General features: G+C 38.4%; 1 protein-coding gene across 1 annotated transcript in view; it reads left to right on the top strand.

Moving 5' to 3' along the window:
- The window catches only part of LOC124165941 (cAMP and cAMP-inhibited cGMP 3',5'-cyclic phosphodiesterase 10A-like), a 32,853-nt gene extending 8,200 nt beyond the window's left edge, over window positions 1-24,653 (top strand). Inside the window, exons 4-7 of the mRNA XM_046543477.1 lie at window positions 2,904-3,070; window positions 3,892-4,003; window positions 7,024-7,193; window positions 24,416-24,653. Of these exons, the coding sequence (XP_046399433.1) occupies window positions 2,904-3,070; window positions 3,892-4,003; window positions 7,024-7,193; window positions 24,416-24,503 (537 nt within the window). The 3' untranslated portion in view covers window positions 24,504-24,653. The remainder of the gene's footprint in view (window positions 1-2,903; window positions 3,071-3,891; window positions 4,004-7,023; window positions 7,194-24,415) is intronic.
- The last annotated feature ends 326 nt before the right edge of the window (window positions 24,654-24,979 follow it).

The raw sequence follows: 24,979 nt of genomic DNA, 5'->3' as shown, positions 1-24,979 counted from the left end.
CCTTCTTAAATCCCACTTCAGTCATTTTGTCAATCAGTTTTCTTTTCACCTCATTCCTCCAACAATCCCCCTCTTTTTCCATCAACAACTCCCTAACGACATTAAAGATCTGTATTCATTGAAAAACAGCAGTATTTAGACATCGAATTTTATGGAGAACTGAGGCCACTGAGACTGAATATTGTTCGGTGACGTCAAGCCAATGAGAAAGCGTTTCGGGTCACGTGACTTTCGTCGATTTTTTTTAGAATTTCATTAGCATTTTACAGCATTTGTGATTGACGTAGACAACTTTGGCTTATATATTCGGATTGGTGAGAAAATTCTCTATAAGATAGGCTACAAGAACGGGAGAAACAAAGTTTATGCATGTTCCCCATTGATGCATCATAACGTTTGATTGGGATTCTAAACATTAGCTTTTTAACCATGTTTAAACCAAAGGCAATACGCCCTAATAGGCACATATTTCCAATCTCAACACCTCCACCCAGAATCGGTGTTCCTAGGAATTTAAATACCCCGGTACGCAACGTGCTCACCAACTTAAGAGGAGCGATTATACACGAGTGGACTAGACTGCGATGTGGCATGCCTTTACTGAGTCACTCGGAAATGCACGATTGTAGTGCGAGAATGCTTTGGTGGTTCAAGTGGTTAAACAAATGCTTGCAGTGTGGGAGAATCAGTTTCGATTCCTGATCGACATAAGCAATACTTTTCTCAGTATAATTTGCGCACTACAGAGGGGCGAGATTATGTTTTGCACGCTTTCGTTCCAGCAATTATTTTGTCACAAAAAAACACACGTGTAAAACTATGGTTTGCCCTGCTTCAACGGATTTTGTAATTAACATACGTGCATCTGCACAATTACTTATCACAACAACGTCTCTGGTTGTTTTGGGGTCAAATGGTTTCTTAAATACTTTTGGTTTTGGAATTAAGATCGGGAATAATTTTATGCTTATCAGAATATCCTGCTCAAAGTGCAATTAAATTAAATTGCATACGAGTAGCATTTTTTTGCAGGTCGATTGAAATTGTTGCATTTGAATTTTTGTTTGATGCAAATACTTTTGATCATGTAATTACAAGATTTGATTCTTGTTGACGATAACTCGGTGCATGGAAGACTAGGGAAGTAGGTCATAGAACATTAAAAGTGATAAGTCTAATTTCTACGTAGATCCTTTATGATTTACCTACGATAAGTTAACTGATCTCATTGCTTACTTAATCATTCTGATTATCCTGCTTCCGGAAATCCTTGTATTTTTGTCATAAGAAGAGAACATTGGACAGGTAATTTCTTTTCAAATTTCGACATTGGACGATGAAAATTATGGGAGTAAAAGAATAAAATAATTATCTATCGCTGACTATTGTGTAATGCATTTTATTCATTACAGGAATTTGTTCAGAAAAATACCTCAAATTAAATTTTAATTATCAGATTTCTTAGTTACTTTTGTTTTATGATAATGATTATTACAGTGTATTTATGTTTACTGTCAAATAAAATATATTATTACCATTATTACTAGTATATCAATCCTTTTCTTCCTTTTCAAATATTATTTAATTCTGGTGGAGAAATGGGGTATTTCTGATTGTAGTGACTTATAAAACCATGGACTTGTGTATTCCATCAGTCCGAGAAATTTGTTGATGAAATTACGCTAGCCCCATAATCTATGCAAATAGTTTTGTAACTACAGCTGATCATAGAGAATTTTGTGAAAGGAGGAAAAAAAGATATTAATTTTGTTCTGTCCACATATTATACTTTATTCTTGCTTATTGTAAGTTATATCACATATATGTTTCATAGTGATAATGTTCCAAAAAAATTATATATACTTTCTTTTTGTTTCTGGTCTGCCGTGAAATTAATTTTTTAAGATGGTAGCTCCCATGCTGGTTTTTTAACCATTGGAGCTACCTAAAGCTCCATTTGTGTTGTCCTGTTAAAAAAAGTGTACATTCAAGCTTGGAGTATTAAATTCAATTCAATTCAATTCAACATGAAGATTGGATGCTCGGTCAACTTATCGACGACTTAAATGATTTAGTTGGCCGATATAATGCCGTGCATGCCGTTATATTTGTTTAGGATTGAAAGAAGAGTAATGATTACCTGCTCTTTATCATAAGGCTATTTTAAACTGAATATATCTGGGAGACGAACTTTAAAATCCAATCTAGTCGACAGAGAGATTAATCCGTAGCTATTAGAAATGACAGATGTTAAGTAAGAAAAATACCCTGTGACTACGGCATTGAGCATGCGTATAGTGCAATTATCCACTCCAGTTTTTTACCAATAGCATCTCATTTTCATTATTATTTTAATTATTTAACAACTGCGTAGTCCTCTCTTACCACTTACGAGGTGGAATTGCTCTATCATCCCCTGAATGGCTGGTATGAGTGGAAATCGACCCCATGATCACTAATTTTTCATATGTAGACTTAACCCCTGAGGCCGCTAGACTTGAATTTATTCATCTCTTGGTAAATTTTCTTAGTCCACTCACATTAAATATGGATTTAAAAAAAATAACTTGAAAATGGAATCGAATATTTGGATTTAAATGCCGACTGGAGGCGTATGATCCAACTTAAACAACCTTGATCCAGTTTCTTTTCTAAAATCGACCGTAAGTAGGTCAGTACGAAGTAGCGCAAGAGTTTCAATACCATAAAGAGCACTGGACCACTGTTAGCTGCCGACTCGATTAATGGACATTTCTCTAGTACCGCCACGCCGTCACTTACTGTCATGGCCGGCCTTCTTACGCGAGCAGTGAAAATTTTTGTCAATTGCTTGCAACGACCATCTGCCGATCAAGCAGAAACGGAAGGTCTCTCAGAATAATCACACCTTCTTTTATTCACAGAATTTCAAAATTTTCCAGCATTTGGATTCTAATGAGTACAGTAAATTAATGAATAACATAAAAAATAACATTCTTGCAACGGATCTGGCTGTATTCCTGGAACGGAGGAGGAATATATTGAAATTAAAGAGAAACAAAGCATTCAATATCATCAGTGAACCCGACAGGTGAGTTGTCATATTATCCAACTGAATAACTATATTCATTGAGTGACTAAATGTATTTTCCATAGAATAGAGGTATTTTTTAAAGCAATTTCATTACTTTTATTGCTCTGTTATTATATTTTTATCAATATAGCATTGAATTATCGGGACACGTTTCAAACTAAAAAGATGATTGTACGATGCAAAAAAGGGGCTATTAGGATTATTTCAGGTGCAAACTCAATGGAGCATTGTACAACACTTCTGTACCATTGGGTATTACCATTTATGGTCTCTATATTTATAAGTACGCATGTGAAGTTACGGAAAACCTGAGCTCATTAGTAGCAGTAGTCAAGGTTCATCATCATTGCACTAGGATTAAGGACATTTTAGAAGTCCTTTACTGTAGATTATCTAAAAGTGCTAAATTATTTGATCTAATAAAACTATAGTTTTTTATGTGCCACCGAAAGAGGCCAGGTTTGCCAACCTGCCAAGATTTAAAATGATTATTTTTCACCGACTCTTGTAATGCATTTTATTTATTACAAGAAATTGTTGAGAGTAATACCTCTGAAATTAAATTTTAATTATCAGATTTCAGAGTTATTTTATGTCTTATGATAATAACTATTGCAGTGTATTTATGTTTCTGTCACATAAAATATTATTATTATTATTAAATTATTATTGTGATAATCTTCTTTTTCCCTCTTGCTCTCTTGCAAGGTTCCTTCACAGTGTAAGGACCAGGTTATATTCAACTCATTATTGTTATTATTATTATAATTATTATATTTTTATAGTTACTTTACTTAGAAATTTGTTTTTCCGTTCAGGTCACTCATGAAAAGTATCCTCATGACCGCATGTGATTTGTCGTCGACCTGCAAACCGTTTCCACCAGCGAGGATGTATACGGAGGCTATAATAAAAGAGTTTTACGAGCAGGTACGAATTTATTAGTAATTTAACGAGTTTACAAGTTTAAAATTAATTTTTCCCGTTGACAGCAATAACGGAGTAGCATTTTTATCATTCTCAAGGAAAGATTATGCACTGAAGTGAAAATGGTACTGCATATCCGTTATATTTTCGATAGGCATTTTAATGTATCCTAACCAGACTAATAATTTGTGTTCGCTAAAACAGTCGATATTTCAAAGGGCGAAATAAATACTTAGGAAAAGAAGATCACGTTAAAGTTTCGGTGAAATGACTCTTTTCCTCAATTTATCCTCTCTCGTAAAATAAAAATAATAAAATTCCTATTATTTTCTCCGAATTAAGGGCAGATCCAGGATTTTTTTGGGGGAGGCGCAAGAGTCTGACAGGCAAACGATCTGCTCATATTTGAGATTAAAAATAACGTACAACAGCTACTGTACGAAGCATTCTCTAAATTATAATATGAAAGTTATTAATATGATATTAAAAGTTTGAGTATCCGTAATACACAAAACAAAACGAACGCAATGATAACCGTATTAAATATCTTGTCTATTTTTGAGCGTCTGGGAGGGGTACGTGTCCCCCCTAAACCCGCCAACGCTTCAAAATATAAATATGTATCATCAAATCACTCTGTAACATAGGAAAATAATGTCTGTGGATCTTAGAAATTTCTATCGCATTTCGATTAGGATTCATGTGTCATTTATAGGAAGATAAGGACCCATTAGCCCAGCTCGAAACTCGAGACAAGTTCTGACGAATCTTTTGCCAGAAAAGCACCAAATCGTACTTCAAATAAGTGGATTATCTTTGGGCATCTGACCTGGTCTGGCTCTCCATATCTGCCGACTACTATTGCATTGCCCTCAGAGCTATTTGATGGTTCTGTGGATCCACGGAAATCCTGACAACGACGGTAATTTGTACGGCGAAACTTGGGAATGTATGAAGAGCATAACACGGTGGGAATCCCGAGAAAAATTCATCGTTCTTCGTGTTATTATTAGGGCTGTGCGAGATTCTCGACCACCCGAGAGTCTCGACGGTCGAGACGAGAATTTCATTTCCCGGCATTGTCGGGACTAGACTCGGCGCGGCGAGAGTCTCGCCTGGATCGTGAGTCTTGACAAGAGTCGAGAAGTCTCGCCCCTTCGAGATTTCTCGACACCCGTCGAGACTCCCGGCTCCTCGAAAAAAATAAAACTATTTCTATTTTAGACATTGAAAAAATTTAACAAAAATGTTATTTTAAGACATCATATATATTTCCAGAGCTAAAAATAGTTGTAATATAAGACCGACATTGACAACTTAAGCATATTTTATTATTTAATTAGCCAAATTGACAGGTAACCATGAAACTTAGTTGCCATAACTAAAATTTCCAAATAAATATATAAAATTCTATAGAATTTGACTAAGATCTCTTCTTTTTTGTTATTTTACGAGTGAATGTTTCTTTTTTATTATATTACTATAAAAACATACTATTACTATAAGAAACAGTGATGTAACCCTTTAAAATGCCTATGTATCAAAATTATAAGCACAATATCATTTTAAGCCCTGATAATGGTTTGTAAATAAACGGAAACGTCGGCAAAATTCACATTTCAATTTAAAGACCTACACTCCAAGATTCAAATTTTATATTAAAATTGAGGTCAGAAAAAGGAAATAATTTTTTTCCAAATCCCCCTTTGGAAACTCTATAAGCATCGTGCACACTCTTTAAAAAATTGGATGCAGAGGGTAAATCATAAATAAAATATTTTTATAATTTGAATAAATCCATAAAAGTCGTACGAGATACCTTAGTAAACTCTATCATCGACTGATTGCTGTATTCATTGAAAATTCTCGCCTTGCCCGGATGTCTCGACCGGTGTCGAGAAATCTCGAAGGGGCGAGACTTCTCGACTCTCGTCAAGACTCTCGACCCAGGCGAGACTCTCGCCGCGCCGAGAGTCCCGTCCCGACAATGCCGAGAAATGAAATTCTCGTCTCGACCTCCGAGACAAGACTCTCGAACAGCACTAGTTATTATCCTACGGCACTCGAGTGGAGAGGAAGACCGTTTACAAAGGCAAATACGGCGGCAGCGGCAATGTCGTTACTTTTACTCGCCTCTCTCTGCAATGTTGAGCATGAATGCATCCTAAGGATCTTGCATCTTGTATCAGGGTCAAAATTTCGTGACACAATTTTCCTCCACCCTGTACAGCGTGGGCCCTGAACAAAATTCGGTGACATTTGATTGTATCTCAAATTTGATAATTCTTCGTCAGTATTTTCTTAGATGCGTTCTCTTTCCCATTTGAGAAACATTCAAATATTGGAAAATGTTTACTTTATATTCACTGAAAAATTCAATATGATATTATGAGTTTTAAGCGAGTAATACGTCATTAAAAAGACAGAATATGACCGAATGAGAGGAACGTATGCGTTTCCTTCGTATCTAATAATTGCAAAATAATTTCCTAAAATATTACTGTGTGAGAAAAGAGAAAATACGACCTGTCGAGAGCATGGGCGGAGTTCAGAGTTTTATGTTGAGGTGTCAGCAATTCTTCCGGGGGTTTAGGTGCTCAGTGAATCCCCAGGAGCCTACACTGGAAAATTTGTTTGAATTAGCCCCTAAAAAACAGCATTTTATGTACTAAGACCGAAATGTTTGCCATTGCTACAGGTTGTGTACACTCTTTTGGACAAATTACCATATTAAGTTAGGGGGCCAGGCGCCCATGGTCAAGAGGGACTATGCGTCCTCGTCGTATCTAGGTACTGCGAAGTAAATCCCTTAAATGCAACTGATTGGCTTTTAAAACTAGGATTATATAAAATTGAAAATGAGGAAAAGTATTTCCCTTGATATTTACCGTCTAATTTCAAAACATGGGTCAGTAAAATGGTGAAACCTTGCTAAATAAATTTAATATTATGGAAATGCTTATTTTTAACATGCATTGGTAAATATAAATGTCATTCCTTTCTTTGAACCTTCCCCAAACCAGGGTGACAAGGAAAAGATGCTTGGCTTGATCCCCGCAAGTATAATGAATCGAGACCTCTCCGCAAGGTTACCAGAAGAACAAGTACGCTTCTACGTCTCTTTAGCACTTCCTTGTTATAGCTTGCTGGTACAAATCATACCTAACACTGAGCAACTATACTACGGGTGTCTGTAAGTACTCCATTTTCTCCTCAACCCAAGAGCATCCTTGTTGCAGAAAACTCTTTGAAAATTATGTACATTTAATATTTGTGTGCGCGAGGTATTTCCATAAAATTTATTGCAGTAGATGGTTTGTGGTTACAATAGGTTTTAATGAAAATATCTTGATTATTTTTATCCTTTTTTTTTTTTGGAGTTAGAGAGAAATAAGGTAACTAAGGTAACTTATTTCTCTCTAACTACATTTGATTCGCAATCGAACCAGGGTTTGTGAATGCCAAAACTAAGGTATCGACAACTGAAATGATGAGTTTGACACACTGCACTTTCGTGGAAATTATCTGCACAGTGTACTATGAAGATAGTTTCTGCGGTAATTCGCTATAGCGAAAATGCGAATTCCAAATAGAGCTAGTTACCAAACAGCAACTGGCCCACGTACCCTAAATGTGCGAAATTTACATGCCCGTGACCGTGGGCGGATCCAGGATTTCTTTCTGGGGGGGCACAAGCAAGGCCGTATCCAGGATTTCGTTCTAGGGCGGCACATGGATACCTCGAAATACAAAAAGAACGCAATGATAATGGGACTGTATTAAAAATCTTACATATTTTTTAAGGGTCTGGGGGGAGAGACACGTGCCCCCGTGCCACCCCCTCTAGATCCGCCTCTGCCCGTGGCTTATGGGGTGATCGCTACCTTTAGATACTAATATAAACCCACCTTCGGGTTGAACCACTGAGTGAGTGTAAGGAAAATATTTCTATTTATTAACCTTCTTGCGGCAGTAGCACTTATGCTTATCGTTAGAAAGTAATTCTACTGCTAAGGTTGTTTCTCATTATGTATGCTTGCAAATGGAATTTTTCATTTCTTGTGAGTTTTCATTCGACTATTCCCCCTCATATTTGCATACGTATTATTTGTATATATTAAGTTTGGGTGTGTATTCTAATTGTGTTGCCATTTTATTTAATTTTATTTATTCATAAATTGTTACCTCATCCCTTTAAAACGCCAATAATGTTGAATTCGAGCAAATGAATCAATGAACACGGATAGCAGCCAAAGACAGAATAGGAATATTGAAATTAAAGGTGGTTGCACTTATCCAAAATTAGTCAATGCGTACGACGCGTTTAGGCACGTAGAGCTTATTTGCTACAAGACTGGCACAGAACCATCATCTGGTCTTGTACCTCTGGAGCCGAAGCGCATTATATAACTGTGCAAAAGTGCAAATACCTTTTATTTCAACATGTCGAGCTTCCATTATGTCACGCCTGAATCGGTTGAACTTGTACGAAACAGGAATAGGGTGGTTTCCTATTATTTTTTAATTGCCTAAATCGAAAGATTATTACACCTGGAGTACGTATTTCACGCTTTTAGATTTTTAAATGACGATATCTATTTTTCGCGATTAAATGAAAAGTGAAAATTTTCAAGCGCGCGAAAACGCGACGGGTAAGTATGACTGCCGGGAAAACTCCGTGTGACGTCGTTCTGGTTCCCGCTGCCGCCAAGTCAGGTGACAGAGCACCATGGTGCAGACAGGTGCTAGCAGGTAGCAGAGTACCATGCTAGCTGGTAGCGCATGGCTTAAATAAGGATTATTAATACCTTATCAAGCGAAGAAAACTTTCAGACCTTAGGTAGTTTCAATAGGTGATTATTAAGACATGTTTCCCTGAGATCTGTGCCTCATGCATGCATTGGTAACCTCAGACGATGTAAAACTCCTATCTACTCGTATAGAAACTAGGTCCCTGTGACGTCACGTGGAGTGGCATCGCATGGGCGCCAATCTGGCCTTTTTCAAATGAGGATAAAATTCACCATTCCCATTCGTCTAAATCGGTATTTCTAAAACCAAATAATTTGCAAATTATGAATACGCTAGTGTTGGTAACGAATCGCAATCAATGCCTTTCGTTTTTTTATGAAGGAAACTACCCTATTTCACCCGATTAAGAAGTGGGCATCGTGGCTTGTCCTAGTCTGCCATCCCAAGGGCGAGACCAGGAATGCGTAAAATTCTGGGGGGTTTTTATTGGGGAACTGACAGTTTTAAGGGGATTCATTTGGAAGAAGTGTACTTCAGGTAGCATCTCCCAAAACTTTCGGTGGTGTTTCAACCCACCCCCAATCACCTCGCCCGTGTCCATCTTAATTTTTCGTATTATTCGGCTAGACGCCATTGTCTAATAAGGAAATTGTTTGTATGATTCGTTTTTATTCATCCCAGGCATATGTCGTTTCCCAATTTCTCTGCGATGATCTGCCTCGATTCCGATGGATATATTTCATCTAGTATCACTCGAGTACGGGTTTCTAAACAAAATAATGAAACCGTCAGAATAAACTCATTCTTTTGATTGCCGCGTCTAAGAGACACTTTATTTATGGCTGGAATGTACTCCGATGATCAAGATAGCGGCTACATTCCTCATCATTTTTTTATTACCATTTTATGGCGTGCTATGTGGAACTTTATGGATAGTAAAGATCAAAAGTAGTCATTCTATAGGGTTGTAAAAGCGGAAATCCTGAGCTGAAATTATCACTAAATATCAATTTTGAAAACTAGCTACAAGTTTAATTCTTCGTTAAAACTTTCGTGGGTGCTCGTCATGCTTGATTAAAAAAAACTTTTGGGCTATGTCGCCGCGCCCTTTATATGCAAGAGAAAAGTAGGTAATTTGCCTAGGCTAATATTTAACACATTACCACGAGTGCCATTAAATTACCCGTCCCTGGTTGAAGCTCCCCGCATTTAATTAGGAAGCAAATACAAAATTAATTGAAAAATATGAAATTCGTCACCCAGACGACCATAAAGGCTGTATTAAACCCCTAAATATGTGTTGGTATAGCCTACACTTCCCACAAGTTGTTTCCCCATATATCTAAGTCCTCATCTGGTTACTGGTGAACCTCTGGAATTCATTATATTGTAGTAATGCTGTATATGTATAGTTTATATCCCAAAATTTGAATTTAAGGCATGAGTGTTTTGTTCATTTTAACGAGTAGGTTTCTCTTCCTTTCAAACAGTGCTATTTTTTTTAAAGTGATGGGATCCAAATAATTGTTAATGCTGAAACGCTACATTCTGTGATATAAAAATTAATTTTTTCAATTTCGCATATTGCTTACTTTTACTTATAATTGGAAGTGGACTGTGATTAAATGTTGACACAGGAAGCATTTTCGTTCCAAAATTTTTTTCCACTGCCTGATGCAAGCTCTTCAAATTTTATTTTTTTTCGTGAAATTATTATTTTAATGAACCTAATCTCTTTCATAATTTAAATATTAAGTAAACTAAAGGCTGCTTCTCATAATTTATGCTAATTAAGCTGAGGGACAATTCCATGTATATATATTTTTTCTCAGAACATAACGCTTCATCAAACACGTCGCATCCGTAACTTTTTCTTTGCTATCCCTCTTTGAAATTGAGGGGTGGTTCAACCTGCCGTAGGCAACGCATTCGCTAACAGTTTAGGGGAGCAGAATTAAGTTATTTTTGTTCCATTGATCACTTTTTTCTTCAATAGATGACAGATGCTACTTAACCCTCATATGGATTTGCTGCGCCTTAGCGGCGCTCGTGGTTTTAAAAATGGTGTAAAAATTTTCCATTCCAATGAATCATTTTGAAATTTTCAGTAGTCTATTTTTTCTGCTTTCTTCGTCTACATATAAAATTTTGTTATCATAGTGTCGATAGGTTACATTTTATGGGCCTCTAATGGAAAAAGTTACGTCGTTGGATTTTCGGCGCCGCTGCGGCGCTCAGTGTTTCCTAGTCGCTACGTCGTTGTCTGCACTCTCAATGTTAAAGTCAAAGCATTTATGTTCCGTATGAAACGCTATAATATATTTATAATCATATTATTTATATTTCTAAACTTTATAAACAAAATGAAATTATTAAACAAAAGGAAAATATTACCATACCAATTTTGCTTTCTATTTTAGCTAATAATAAAAATATTTGCCTCGTTATGATATTCATTGACAAAACTTCATCTTTTTACAAGAATTATTCATAAAAACTCATGTCTAGTCAAAGTTGTTTTTTCATGGGCCTCCGACTTAGATTTTCTTGGGCCGAGAATTTTCTCGTCGCTACGCCAGGGTCTGCACTCTCAATGCTAATGTCAAATCAATTATGTTTCATATGAAATGCTATAATCTATTTATAATCCTATTATTTATTTTTTAACTTATAAACCAAGTGAAATTGTTTAACAAAAGGAAAATATTACAATACCAATTGCGCTTCCTCTTTTAGCTAAGAATCATTATGCTTGCTTCGTTATAATGTTCATTGACAAAACTTCATCATTTCGCAAGAATTATTCATAGAAACTCATGGCTAGCCAAGTTTTCCTTGTTTTTCCATGGCTTCCGACTTAGTTTTTCTTGGGCACCTTGTCGTATCCCGCTCGTCTTCGAACGAGATATTAGCGACAATACGAACGTCTCTCGAATGGAAGGATCTGGTGCCGGAAATAAAAGGAGTCACTCTGAATAAAAAAGCAGTGACTTTATTCCCCTTTCTTATGAACAAATAAGTCCCCAGCCTCCTGGCCGGTCCAGCTCAGCCAGTCGCCACGCCACAACTCAGCCACGAGCCAAGCTAGGCATACCCTTTTAATCTATCTAACCCGGAAGGTCCAAAAAACCCTCTTATCTACCCCTGGACCGACATCCGCCGATCACGAGCGGGTCCTCTCGTAGACTTGCACTTTGGACTAGCAAGCCTACGTGCCGACTAACGCGTAGCAATGGCTGCTGGATGGTACACCTTCCCCCTTAGAAAGAGAGAAACACGACAAGTTGTTTCTCTCGAACCCATAATATGTCAAATAACTGCAAGTACACCATACACCACAAATTATACCCTTTTTAAAAAATGCGTAAAAGAACAATGACCAATAATATAAAGGTCCTTTAGAAGTTTGGATTACATCACAATTTTTAACAATGCAAAAACACTTTGGCAACTAATTGTCTTTCTAAACATTTCACTACCAATAGTTTGAATTGCTTAATTACCACTATTATTTATAAAGCATCAGATAGCAATCTGGTGTTTATCTCTTATTAAGTGAGGGCTCTCCTGACTCATAACCTTGCGGTTTTAATTCCTTTTGACTCAGGTTCATCATTTCGGCACTTTCACCACTAACACAGTCTTTAGCCCTATTTGAGGTTGTGATATGTTCCACTGACCCTCGAATATTACTCACAATCTTGGGTTTGAAAATTATGCACAAGTCCTTGCAACTTTCACCTCTTCGTCCTCTTGCGTTTGGACAACATTTTTTCATGCAACATTTACATAAACAGCAATACACAGTTAAGCAAAATATGAATCCCAAACACAGATAGCTCAGTACTGACATATTAAAGTGATGTTTTACGTTACTTCTTTCACGACTCTCATTCTCAATTATTTTTTCAAGGTCCCTTACTTTAGTACTAGCATAGTCTAAATCATCCACATGTTGTACCAAATTAATAAGGGGCAAATGATCATGTATTTTATCCAAAGAATACCCGTGCTCTGGATTACAGCAATCAAATGTTAAGGAGAGTGGGGGAATGAAATCGTTCTTAGTGCGATTCATTGTAGCTATCATTTCTCCTTGAAGGACAGTCCCCGTCCCATAACCCTTGCAGTATTGAAGAAAAGTTAACCTTCCCGTACCGTTCACCACCACGTCATACGGATCTTGTTGATTGCACAATATAGTCACACTCTCCGGCTTTGGAGCTGTGTACAACCACTCATTTGCGTCTACTTGTACCCATAAAGTTTGGTTTAACCCAACAAGTCGACGCTCACAAAGAGAAGGAATCTCATTAATAAACTGCATCATTTTAGCTTCGCAATCTTCGTGAAGCTGTAATAATTGCAATGGATATAATTGCTTGCAAACTCTCCAATTTGTTGCAACTTTCTTGCACCTAGAGAATTCCTCCCTTGAAAACTTAACATAATATCTATTCATTTTATCAATTAACAAATATTCCTTCTGGGGCTTGATATAAATAAACTTATTAGAAGTTCCATTTACCAAAGTGGGTAAGGGTAAAACACGATATACATTAAATCTCAATGAATTGCAAAGAGGTAAATACAGCACATACCCTAAAACTTCCTTAGACAAAAATACATCTAAAGTTAACAATTTTAACATAGCGTTACTGTAAGCCACACTTGGCGGGAAGGGAAGGGACAGTTCCTTGGGCAACTTCGTCTCTTCCTTCTTGAACACACTGAAGATCTCTCCTGGACTAACTATCTGTGGCTGTAACACTCCTTGTCGCGCGTTGATTATAGCGTCCAGTATAATCTCGTAATTACGGGTCACTTCCTCTATTACAAACGCAAGTTCTCTCACATGTTCCTGACCCGTTAGTGCCAGCTTTAAGTAGTTAGTCTCGTTTATTAATTCTCCAGTCGCTTCATTCACGTATCCCTTCAGCTCGTTCAAACCTTTCGATAACCTTTCTTCATTGGTCTGCACGTCTGCAAGTGTGCTATTCACAGCGCCTATAGTCGCCTTGATTAGGGTCACATGTTGCTGTGCAATAGTCAGAAATTTTGACTGATCCTTCTCTAATTGACTAATTTTGTCCATATAATATGATGCATCAGTCTCATCTAAGGTGCCAAATAATACCTTACTGACTTCACCCAAAAAATTGAAAAGTCCTCTCCTTTTCCTCGTATTGCTCCCAGCAAACTGCGAAATCAACCGCCTCAGCCTCTCTACATATAACATTTTTTTTTTCCAGCGTCGGCATAGTGGTTAAACATCCAGTTAGATGAATCCACTGCGTGTGTTGATTTAATAAGCAGAATTGACTAGTCTTTTCTGCGTACTTAGCTACGAGAATCGCGTTTCTTTCCAACTCCGCCAGACTAATATAAGTTATCACCTTCCACTCGCTGTTGTATAGCTCCGCCTCACCATTAGCGTCGTAGTAGAGTCCAGGAGTTTGACCATATTTTTCTAGGAGATAATCCGCTGTCATCGCCCCTGTCACCACACACAAAAACAGGAAGGGTAAGGCGGTCATCTCCTCTTGCCCTGCGAAGAGTTAGAAGAACAACTTCAGACGATTAGAATGAACCTTAACCTCCTTTCCTTTCGCCTTTTTTATGATCACATTTACTCCGTCAACACCCACTACCGAGAAGGGTCCTACCCATTGAGAGGAAAGCTTCTTCGACCGCCCCCTCCTCACCGTCTCGTCGAACAGTAAGACTTTATCACCCTCCAAAAACAGTTGAGGATTGGAATTCTTATCATACTCCGTCTTGTTCTTCTCCTTCGCTTCCATCAATAATTTTCTGGCCTTAGAATGACTTTCCTGCATTCTCGATTTCAACTCCTTCACGATCTTGGATCTGGATCTTCTCAAATCATCCTGGAACGTCAAGAGATACTTGTTTTCTTGCGACGTCACTGGAAATGGCCCCACTATATCCAAATTACATTTTTCGAAGACTGTCTCTGGCGTTTGAGTAATTACCATCGGCATCTTGGTTTTTGGTTTAGTAAGTTTATTCTTTTGGCATTTATCGCACGAGCGTATGTATTTCTCCACATCGCTCTTCATCCCTGGCCACTTATGATACAATTTCACTCTTTCATAGGTTCGATTCATTCCTTGGTGGCCGCCCACGGGTGAATCATGTATTTCTCGCAGAATTTCTTCCTTCCTCTCCTTGCTGATCTGCTCACGAGTCTCGACCTCCGATGACTCGTTCTCTGAGGCTTCTATCGCCCATATGCGACTTAGTGCATCCGCATTTGAGTTCAGCTTCCCTTTCTTGTATATGATTTCATAATCATACTCCTCCATCTTAATTCGCCATCGCATTAACCTCGAACTTGGATCCTTCACATTAAAAATCCAAGTCAACGGCTTGTGATCAGTTATTATTGTAAACTTTCTGCCGTATAAGTATGGCCGAAAGTATTGTGTTCCCCAAACAATAGCTAGTAACTCCTTCTCAATGGTGGAGTAGTTTTTCTCTGCCTTGTTTAATGCTCTGGATGCATATGCAATCGGCAGGTCTTTTCCCGGCGTACCTTGTGATAGAATGGCTCCTAATGCCTTATTGCTAGCATCCGTAGTCAAGAGGAAAGGGCGAGAGAAATCCGGATACTGCAATATCGGTTCCGTCATCAAAATTTCCTTTAAATTCTGGAAAGCTTCTTCTTGCTCCCCTTCCCACTCGAACTCCGCGTTCTTTTTCAGCAACTCATGCAAAGGCCTCGCAATTTGACTGAAATTGTGGATGAATCGCCTGTAGTAACCGGCTAATCCCAGGAAACTCTGCAGCTGCTTAGTATTTTTCGGCCGTGGAAACTTATGAATCATTTCCACCTTTCCTGGATCGGGTTTCACGCCCTCTTCCGAAATTACATGCCCCAGGTATTTAACTTCAGTTCTTAAAAACTCACATTTCTCAGGCTGCAATTTAAGTCCATATTCCCTCAATCTCCCAAAGACTTCTTTTAACCTGTCATTATGGGAGTGAAAATCATTGCCAAAGATCACAATATCGTCCAAATACACGAAGCATCGTAAGCCTTGCAAGCCACTTAGGACGGTGTTCATTAATCTTTGAAAAGTAGCAGGCGCTCCCTTTAATCCGAACGGCATCCTCTTAAACTGATAGTGACCTTGAAACGTGCTGAAAGCCGTCTTGTGTTGATCATCTTTTGCCATAGGGATTTGGTGGTAACCACTAGCAAGGTCCAATGTACTAAAATACCTGGCCTTTCCCAATTGATCCAATATTTCCGTAATGAGGGGCAACGGAAATGCATCTCCCACCGTCACATCATTTAATTTGCGGTAATCCACCACAATTCTCCATTTCTGCTTGCCGGAGGCATCCTCCTTCTTAGGAATTACCAGAATAGGTGAATTCCAGGCGCTCTTACTGGGTTCAATTATTCCATCTCGCAGCATGCCTTGTATTTGCCGGCTAACCTCCCTTTTGTGCACTTCGGGGATGCGATAAGGGCGTGTATTAATGGCATTATTTCCTTCACGCGATGGTGTGGGAATTTCATGGGCCACTGCCGTAGTAGCGGTTAGTTTATCGCCCGGCAAGAAAAATACATCACTGTAATTCTGACATAAATCCAAAAAATCTTCCAATTCCCTTCCACAAAGGTGGCTTAATCGCAATTCTCTCTTTAAAATTTCATTTCTCCGGGCGCCTCCCTCTTTTAGCTTTGATGAAGCGTCTTGGGAAGTTATTTCAATTTTTTGCAATACCCTTGGAGACAATTTACACTCGACGTCCTTATCGGTCGTGTTCATTACGCTGGCCGTACATTCTCCGTCCACCCCAATGGTCAAAACTTCAGCCAGATACACACCATCTTCTAACTTCTCCTTTGCTAATACTCCTTCTCCTTTGGAAGTAGTAGGTACTTTTACTATGCATTCACAGCGAGCGGGGATTCTAATCCTTCGCTCCACGACGGGATCACATTCAAATTTCTTTTTCTTATCCATCTCAAGTTGCAACCCTCTCATGAAAACCTTTTTTTGCTCAACGTATATTACAGCTCCTAATTCCCTCAGTAAATCTCTTCCAATAATTCCATCAAAACTCAGAGAGAAACGGGAGCCATCAATGAGTTGAAAATCTAAAATGGCCTCTTTATTTTGGTCTTCTAGCGTTAAAGTCACTCTTCCTTCTGTGGCAATGAGATCCTCTGTGATGCCTTTCACCCTCACTTTCTCAGCGGGATAATAATTAGTCCCTCTTTTCAATACTGACGATTTTATTAAACTTACGTCAGCACCTGTGTCCAGCAAAAGACACAATTTTCCGCTTTTACTTTCAGGACAGTGCAGCGTTATCGAATCTCCATCGCCGACTCCAGATATGCTGCCGACGTGTATCTGCTTAGGCTTTTTCGGGTTGAAACCTCTCTGGCCCTCTTTTATCTCTTCTTTATCTCCTGCGGAGAAGGACCCTTGCGTGCTCACTTTATATCGGCACTCTCTCGCCATATGCCCCTGTTTCCCGCACCGAAAGCATTTGATTCCCTCTATTTTCCTTATCCCCTTTTCTTCGCAGGGCTTCTTATTTTTATAATAGCACTTGCTAGCTAGGTGGCCCCGCTTTCCGCAATTATCGCAGTGTAACTGACTTCGAGCATCAGATGATTTTCCTCTCTCAATCGCAGACAGTATAGCGCTTTCTTCCTCTAGAGCTACTTCTACAGCTGTTGGCAATAACAGCGCCTCCCCTTTACTTCGCACTATGGTTTGGATCCGCTCATTCTCTAGCCCCTGAATAAAGCAGGCCTTGGCTAAATGATTCACCAATGCTACGGCACCAGCCTCTTCGCTCTCATTCGATACTCGGCGAGCCGCGTCACGCAATTCCGTTTGCATAGCATCAATGCGCGAGCCCCAAGACGCAATACTCTCCCCCTTGTGCTGCTTTGCATTAAACATGGCACAAGCATAAAAGTCAAGAGTCCGCCTAACTGCATAATTCTCTTCTAAAATCGCCTTAACTTGCGCCCATGTATGAGTAAGGTCTCGCACCATTAACTTTGATCTAGCGTCACCAGTTATTCTCGCCTTCACAAATTTTAGAAGTCTATCATGCTGAGAGGGATTTACTAATTCAAATACTACATCCACATTTTCCACGAACTCCCGTAATTTACTTTTATTTCCATCAAAGGGTTGACTAACAATTTTCATCGCTTCTGCGATACTGCAATAATCGCCATTTTCAGAAGATTGCACCGCGTTGGCCATCTTAACACTCTTATTTACTTCACTTTACACAATGAGGGAATTGGGGGGGGGAATTAGAGGACCAAGTGTGGCTTACTCACAATTTTTTTTCTCTTCTGGTGAGTCCGGCTCTTTCTGAAGGTCCCCTCGGCGACACAGGCAACGCTCCCTCCTGGCTGATAGCGGGCGACTCCTGTTGATCCTTCCGTGTTCTCCAAAGACGACAGCTCTCAGGGAGTGATGGAGTCCTCGACTGCGACGCCAATTAAGACTGCCAATCAATCCGCGTACCCGAACACCTGACACCAGTTTTATTATGTCGTATCCCGCTCGTCTTCGAACGAGATATTAGCGACAATACGAACGTCTCTCGAATGGAAGGATCTGGTGCCGGAAATAAAAGGAGTCACTCTGAATAAAAAAGCAGTGACTTTATTCCCCTTTCTTATGAACAAATAAGTCCCCAGCCTCCTGGCCGGTCCAGCTCAGCCAGTCGCCACGCCACAACTCAGCCACGAGCCAAGCTAGGCATACCCTTTTAATCTATCTAACCCGGAAGGTCCAAAAAACCCTCTTATCTACCCCTGGACCGACATCCGCCGATCACGAGCGGGTCCTCTCGTAGACTTGCACTTTGGACTAGCAAGCCTACGTGCCGACTAACGCGTAGCAATGGCTGCTGGATGGTACAACCTTCTCCGCTCCGCGTCCACGTACTTGCCGTGGTGATAGTCACCTTTGGGTAAATCCTAGGGTGACTCTGTTTAGAATTACTCCAAGCAGCAATACTAAGAAAAATTTAAGGCAATGCATTATCCAGAATAATGCTTCCTCACCGTTGTGTGAATATTTCTCGCTGAATGAGTGAGTAACTGTAACTTGCCAGGAGATTCAGAAGTTTCACCGACTACCGTGAAGAACACATCGCACAGTTATAGTTATATGTCTTGTACCTTTCATTCGAAAAAAATCCCTTTGCGGCTAAGATAGCCTATACAAAATTGCAGGCGTTTATATAGTTACTGATGACGTGACAGTTTACCATTGGGTTGAAATAAAGATAACTACCCAACTAATTCTGTGATAGAAAATAATATCTCTTTCCTGACGATGAGTTTAGACTTTACATGGTAAAAATCGTTTTATTGTGAATATGTGAAAAGACAATTTACCGTGAGGTGAAAATTTGTGACCATATTTCTCGTTTCTTTGTGTACTGAAATACACAGATGTTTTATGCATTGGGGGTGTTACTAACGTAAAGGGGTGAGTGAGGAGGAGAAAGCAGAAGGAATGCCAGGTAGGTTGTTTTGAGGTTGAGGGGTGGTAGTGTGTCGACTACCAAGGATCGGGGAATACCCAGATCGTTAGGACAGGTAGGAGTAGAAAATCCTTATCGCGAAAAAGGTTGGGAATGCAAGGAGGCAATTAGATACAAAAGCATCTTTTTCTTCATCCTTCCAACGCTGCATGACGGACAGGGAACAAAAGCCTTGTCAAAACGCCCCCGCGGTGGCCCTCCCTTCATTCCAAGAAGGTCCAGCTGGGGTGGGTCATTAGGGTGGAGAGAAGTTCAATCAAGTTTTGTGGGAGGGGGGAAGAAGGTGGTGAATGACGAATAAGGGAGCTTAGTGGGAAGGTATGGACAGTCTCAATGTTTGGGTCAGTGAAACGCTAAGAAAGAAAACGGAAAGAAAATGTAAGGGAAGTCCTTCCAAAGTGAGGGTATTTTTGTCACCCCAGAGCATTCTTTCATCAGTTTCTCACGCAGAGCTGGTCGAAAAAAAAGGCAGCTGCTCCTTCTCCCCTACCACCAATAACACATACTTCTAAGAATTTATTTTTTTTGGGCTTCCCACCAATCCAGGAGTAAAACCTAATCTTATGCACTCCCACGCAAAACATTTACCCGTCCATATCTAAGGAAACCTTTCCCTTGGGCTACACGTCCCCAGTGGGGGAATGGGGCTCCGTGGTAGGAAAAGAGTACCGATTCTTCTAGCTCCATCTCCAAAGAAGCGTTGGGTTCTTTGACACGCCGCTTATCATGCCATATTATTTATATTTCAAAACACATAAGACTTGATTTTTTTAATTTCAGGACATAAGCTCCCAGAATATTCGTAAGATTTGTCTTGATCGCCAGAATCTTGTAAAAATCACGAAAGTAACACTCGTCTCTTCTCACTTAATCTACATCTGTTCCATTATTAACGTCTAATAACTTATCCTTCTATATACACTGCAAACATATAACATATGGGTGGACGCAGTGAAGCAAAATTATGTCATATGGGCATAAACGAATTTTATTTGGTCATCATTTTTAGCATTTAGGTACATAAAATTATAAACAATATAAACATTAAAAAGCGGAATTTGTCGAGCTCTCCATATCAGAAAAATATTTCGAACAACAATTACACACGAAATTAAAACTTTTACTCAAAAGTAACAAACAAAGGGAACTGAAATAAAGAGCATTACGGCAAGAAATGGAAAAGAATGCAGCGTTCAAGATTTTTTGTTATAACTTCAACAATAAGGGTTTAAATCTAGCAAAACACGGTAAGAAATAAAGATAATAGATGTATTTACCATTATCAATCAAAAAACTTGTAAATTCAGGATAACTTTGAAAGATAATAGCAAAAAATGACGCGGCGCCGCAGCGGCGCCGAAAATCCAACGACGTAACTAATTTTGTAAATCCATATGAGGGTTAAAATGGCTAGCCTTGTTTATGAGATGCACTAAGAAGAACCGACTGCAAATAAATCATTTCCATACGGTTTTCCCTGGATAGAGAGGATTGTTTATTGGAATGTGAACAATACTTAATTTGGTTGCGCCTTCAAATATAATCGCAGTTACCGAGAGCTTTCCTTTTGTTTTTCCTTTTGAGGGAAAGACATGCTGTGTGTTTTTAATTTTTTGAATCGCGCGAATTCGTATCTAGTGTTTAGGTGTTTCAGAGGTTCATGCGTAAAATATTCGTATGCATTCTCAACACATACACCGAGTACGCAGTTCCACGAGGTACTTCTAGGAAAATTAGTCTCGGTAACGAGGAAAAGAGCCACATCCTGTCGAAAGGCGTTACAACTTCCTTTCTACTTTTAAGAAACATTGCCTACTGGGACGCTTGATGACGTTGTAGTCAGAAGATTATCCTCCCCAAGAAGTAGTGTAACGAACACATTTCCTCGTCTTTAAAGAAAAGGCTAGAGGAATGAACGAAACTCAAATAGGGTAGTTTCCTTCATCAAAGAAAACGAGATGCATTGATTGCGATTCGTTACCCACCATTAGTGTATTCATAATACACAAATTATTTGGTTTTAGAAATCCCAGTTTAGACGAATGTTAATGGTCAATTTTAACCTCATTTGAAAAAGGCCAGGTTGGCGCCCATGCGATGCCACTACACGTGACGTCACAGGGACCTAGATGCAGTACGCGTAGTCAGGAGTTTCATATCGTCTGAGATTACCAATGCATGCATGTGGCACAGAGCTCAGGGAAATATCTCTTAATAATCACTTATTAAAAATGCCTATGGTCGGAAACTTTCCTTCATTTGATAGGGCATTAATAATCCTTATTTAAGCCACGCAATACCTGCCAGCAGCCTGCATCGTAGCGGCTCTCATAGGTTTGCTCCAAGGTGGCCTCACACAGCGAAACCCGGAACCAGAAATCGTCACACGGGCTTTTCCCAACATTCATACTTAGCCGTCGCGTTTTCGCGCGCTTGAAAATTTTCATTTTTCATTTATCGCGGAAAATAGATATAGTCATTTAAAAATCTAAAAGCGTGAAATGCGTACTCCAGGAGTAATAATCTTTCGATTTAGGCAATTAAAAAAAATAGGAAACCACCCTATTTATAAAAAAACTAATGAGTGTCGAACTCTATGAACTTAGATAGTGTGTTGGAGGGAAAGTGAACGAAATTTAAGCAACTGTAAATTAATTGCCATGGGGTTAAAATCCCCAGAACTGAAAATTAAATCACGGACCTCTAAGTTTCCGGAGCACTGCGCGGACATGTACGCGTAGTGGCTAAGTACCCGGTCGAGGGGAAGAACGTTCGATTCATTTTCTAGGTAGGATTACCGCTGTTTAAGGTGCCATCTTTCCTCACGCACGTCCTCTGGAAAAGATCCAATTCTTTCTATGTCGTTCTTTATCATAGGTACGTCGTTTTCCCGTGATAACTTTGCCTGATTCATGATCGATCGATTACCTTCTTCATTCATGGGCTTTCTTTTAGCATTCAAGGGGGATGCTTGGAATTTCAATTGGATTTTAGCTTTTATAATTTACCATGCTAAGGGATTGCCAAATGAAATCGTTGTAATCGTTCTGACAATGAGTGAGAAGACGGCTGTCACCGCGACTATTTCCAGCATACATTTAGGAAGTCACTGTTGAAATTTTGTAAGCAATATCATAGGCGAGCCCTGAATTTTTACAAATGTGGATTCCTTAGCGTGAGGGTGAGCCACCCCCCCTAATGTATTTTGTATTTTACCTAGCGTCCTGCGACGAAGTAAATTTGAAGATGGAACGATATTTTTATTAATAAAGGAATCAAAACATTTTGACGTTAATATTCATAAAATTAAGTAAAAGTGATATTATAAATTAATAATAATATTTATTGTTCTTGGACAATTGTCCATTAAGAACATACAATGGCTTCAGCATACAAAAGAGCGCACAAAACAAACTTATACAAAATATATAAAATATTTCCAAATGGAAAACAGCACAACTAACACATCAGGACATAAAAATGAAATCTTGAAGTTATTCAATCATTAATAGCAAGAAAAACCTAAGTATACATAGTGTACACACATACTCATCAAAACACTTAAGGTAGGACATGAATAATGATAAATCATTCACTCCAACAAATATGGCACGGCAATTTCAAGCAGAACTGAGGTAAATATTTAAAAAATTAATTATGAATAGTTGACATCGCAATGACGACTAAATGCATACTTACAAGTTTGAAAACCAGTAAATTATACTTTCCAATAGCATGGGAATAAATTTTTAAACATGCTAACGGTATTGCAACTGCGATATATTTTGTATCTCATATTGTTCAAGTAGTTTGCTGGTATATTTTTACTTTTAGGGCCCTCTCTGGACCCTTTTATTTTTATTTTAGTACTCACAAAATAACCATATAACCCATGAATTACTTTCAAATAAGAGCATTCAACTGCAAATACTTCATTATCATTATACTTTTTTGTATGTTTTTAAGATACCATCGTATGTTAGCTGTAAGATTACGCCTCAATGTTGCCCCGCCAAATTTTCCATGTGTGTTTTTAATGGAAAGTGAAATTTCCATGCGACATTTTTTCGCGTGGTATTTGATCATGGAATTATTTCGGCGTCATTACTGAATGAAGAAACTTATGTTGTACGTCAACCTAATCATTTAAGAATGTGGTTGTCATTTAAAGTGTCCAGCCCAATTATTTGTGCAGAACATTGCGTTTTCCTTGTGGCCTAACTGGCCAAACCAGGGCTTATTGGCAGTCTCGTGGGAATTTCCTCCCAGTCTATTTTCTCTAGCTTTTTTACCGCGAAACTTAAAAAAGCACTAGCCTGCATACATACTACGGGTGAAAGTTTTAAAAGATTTTTATGTTGATTTTGAAAATTCAATGCTAATTATAAGCCACAAAATAACTTTTGCCGTTGTTTATTTCTAAAATGCTTTGATTGCGACGTGTTTTTCATTTTAACTTCATAATGCTTCCGAGACTTTACGCAACGAAAAATTATTATGTGTATTCATCAAAGAAAAAATTAAACCCAGATGAAAATATATTAAGCATATCAATGAAAAACTCTGATACCTATAGTTATACTTTTAAAAAGAGCAAAAGATCCAGGTTTTTTTACGTACCAAATCGCTCTTCAAATGAAAAATGTTTCGGATATCGATTATTTTTCTTAAATTTGATTATCCAGTGTATCTGATTGACTTCCTATTAAAGTCGTATCAAGTTTTTAATCTTACTGTGTTTCTTGAAATTAATTTCTGGGATAATGTTTCAGATATCGATTATTTCTCTTAAATGTAATTGTCCAGTGTATCTGATTGACTTCCTATCAAAATCTTATCGAGTTTTTAATCTTACTATAATTCTTAAAATTGATTTCAAAGTTTTGTCAGCATTATGAGCGTAGATTCGAATTCCCTTAAGAGATAGTGTCTTCACCACCTAAATACGTTTGTGGTGACGACATAATATTCTTATCACACAAATGGCGAAATAAAGGAAGTTGTGGAAGGGGCAGTGCATACGATCTTTTCCTAGTGTAGCGTATATAATTTCCAGATTTCCTAGTAAATTTTATGACTGTCTCTTTTTCTTAAAAGAAAAGTTTATTTCCAATGGCAACTTGAAGTGGATAAGAAAAGTCAGCCTGTGTGGAAAGTAGAAGAAAGCTATTTATCCGCGGAATGAGATGAAGTCTTCATGATGTGCTAGCAAAAGGCAGAACGAGACTAACGTGGAGCCTAAAATTTTACTTGTATTTAATTGACTTGGATTCGCTGTACTTCTAATTCGTATTTACATGGAATTATTTCCCAGCACGAAATAAGAAATAATAAAAGAAATACTTCTGACTTACAATACTTGTCGGTGTACTTATTTCGGACGAATTCATAATTTCACCCTGCCATGTTAATGATTAGGATGCAGTTTTTTTACTATGATGTATTTCGATGGAAATTTTTTCCTGTCGTTAAATGAATAGAATAATATTAATTTGGACAACTTCTGTCATTTTCTGTCTCATAATTCTTCCCAGATTTTAGGCGACGAAAAAGCACCGAGTATGTGTGTTTATCCACGAAAAAAACTCAAACACAAATAAAAGCATAGTTAAGCAGATGAATATAAGCATCATTTGATTCTCAATAATAATTTTATGTACC

The sequence above is a fragment of the Ischnura elegans genome, chromosome 9, assembly GCF_921293095.1.
Source record: "Ischnura elegans chromosome 9, ioIscEleg1.1, whole genome shotgun sequence".
Lineage (NCBI taxonomy): Eukaryota > Metazoa > Arthropoda > Insecta > Odonata > Coenagrionidae > Ischnura > Ischnura elegans.
Note: the sequence above shows the minus strand (reverse complement) of the source record. Positions and strands in the feature narration are given on the sequence as shown.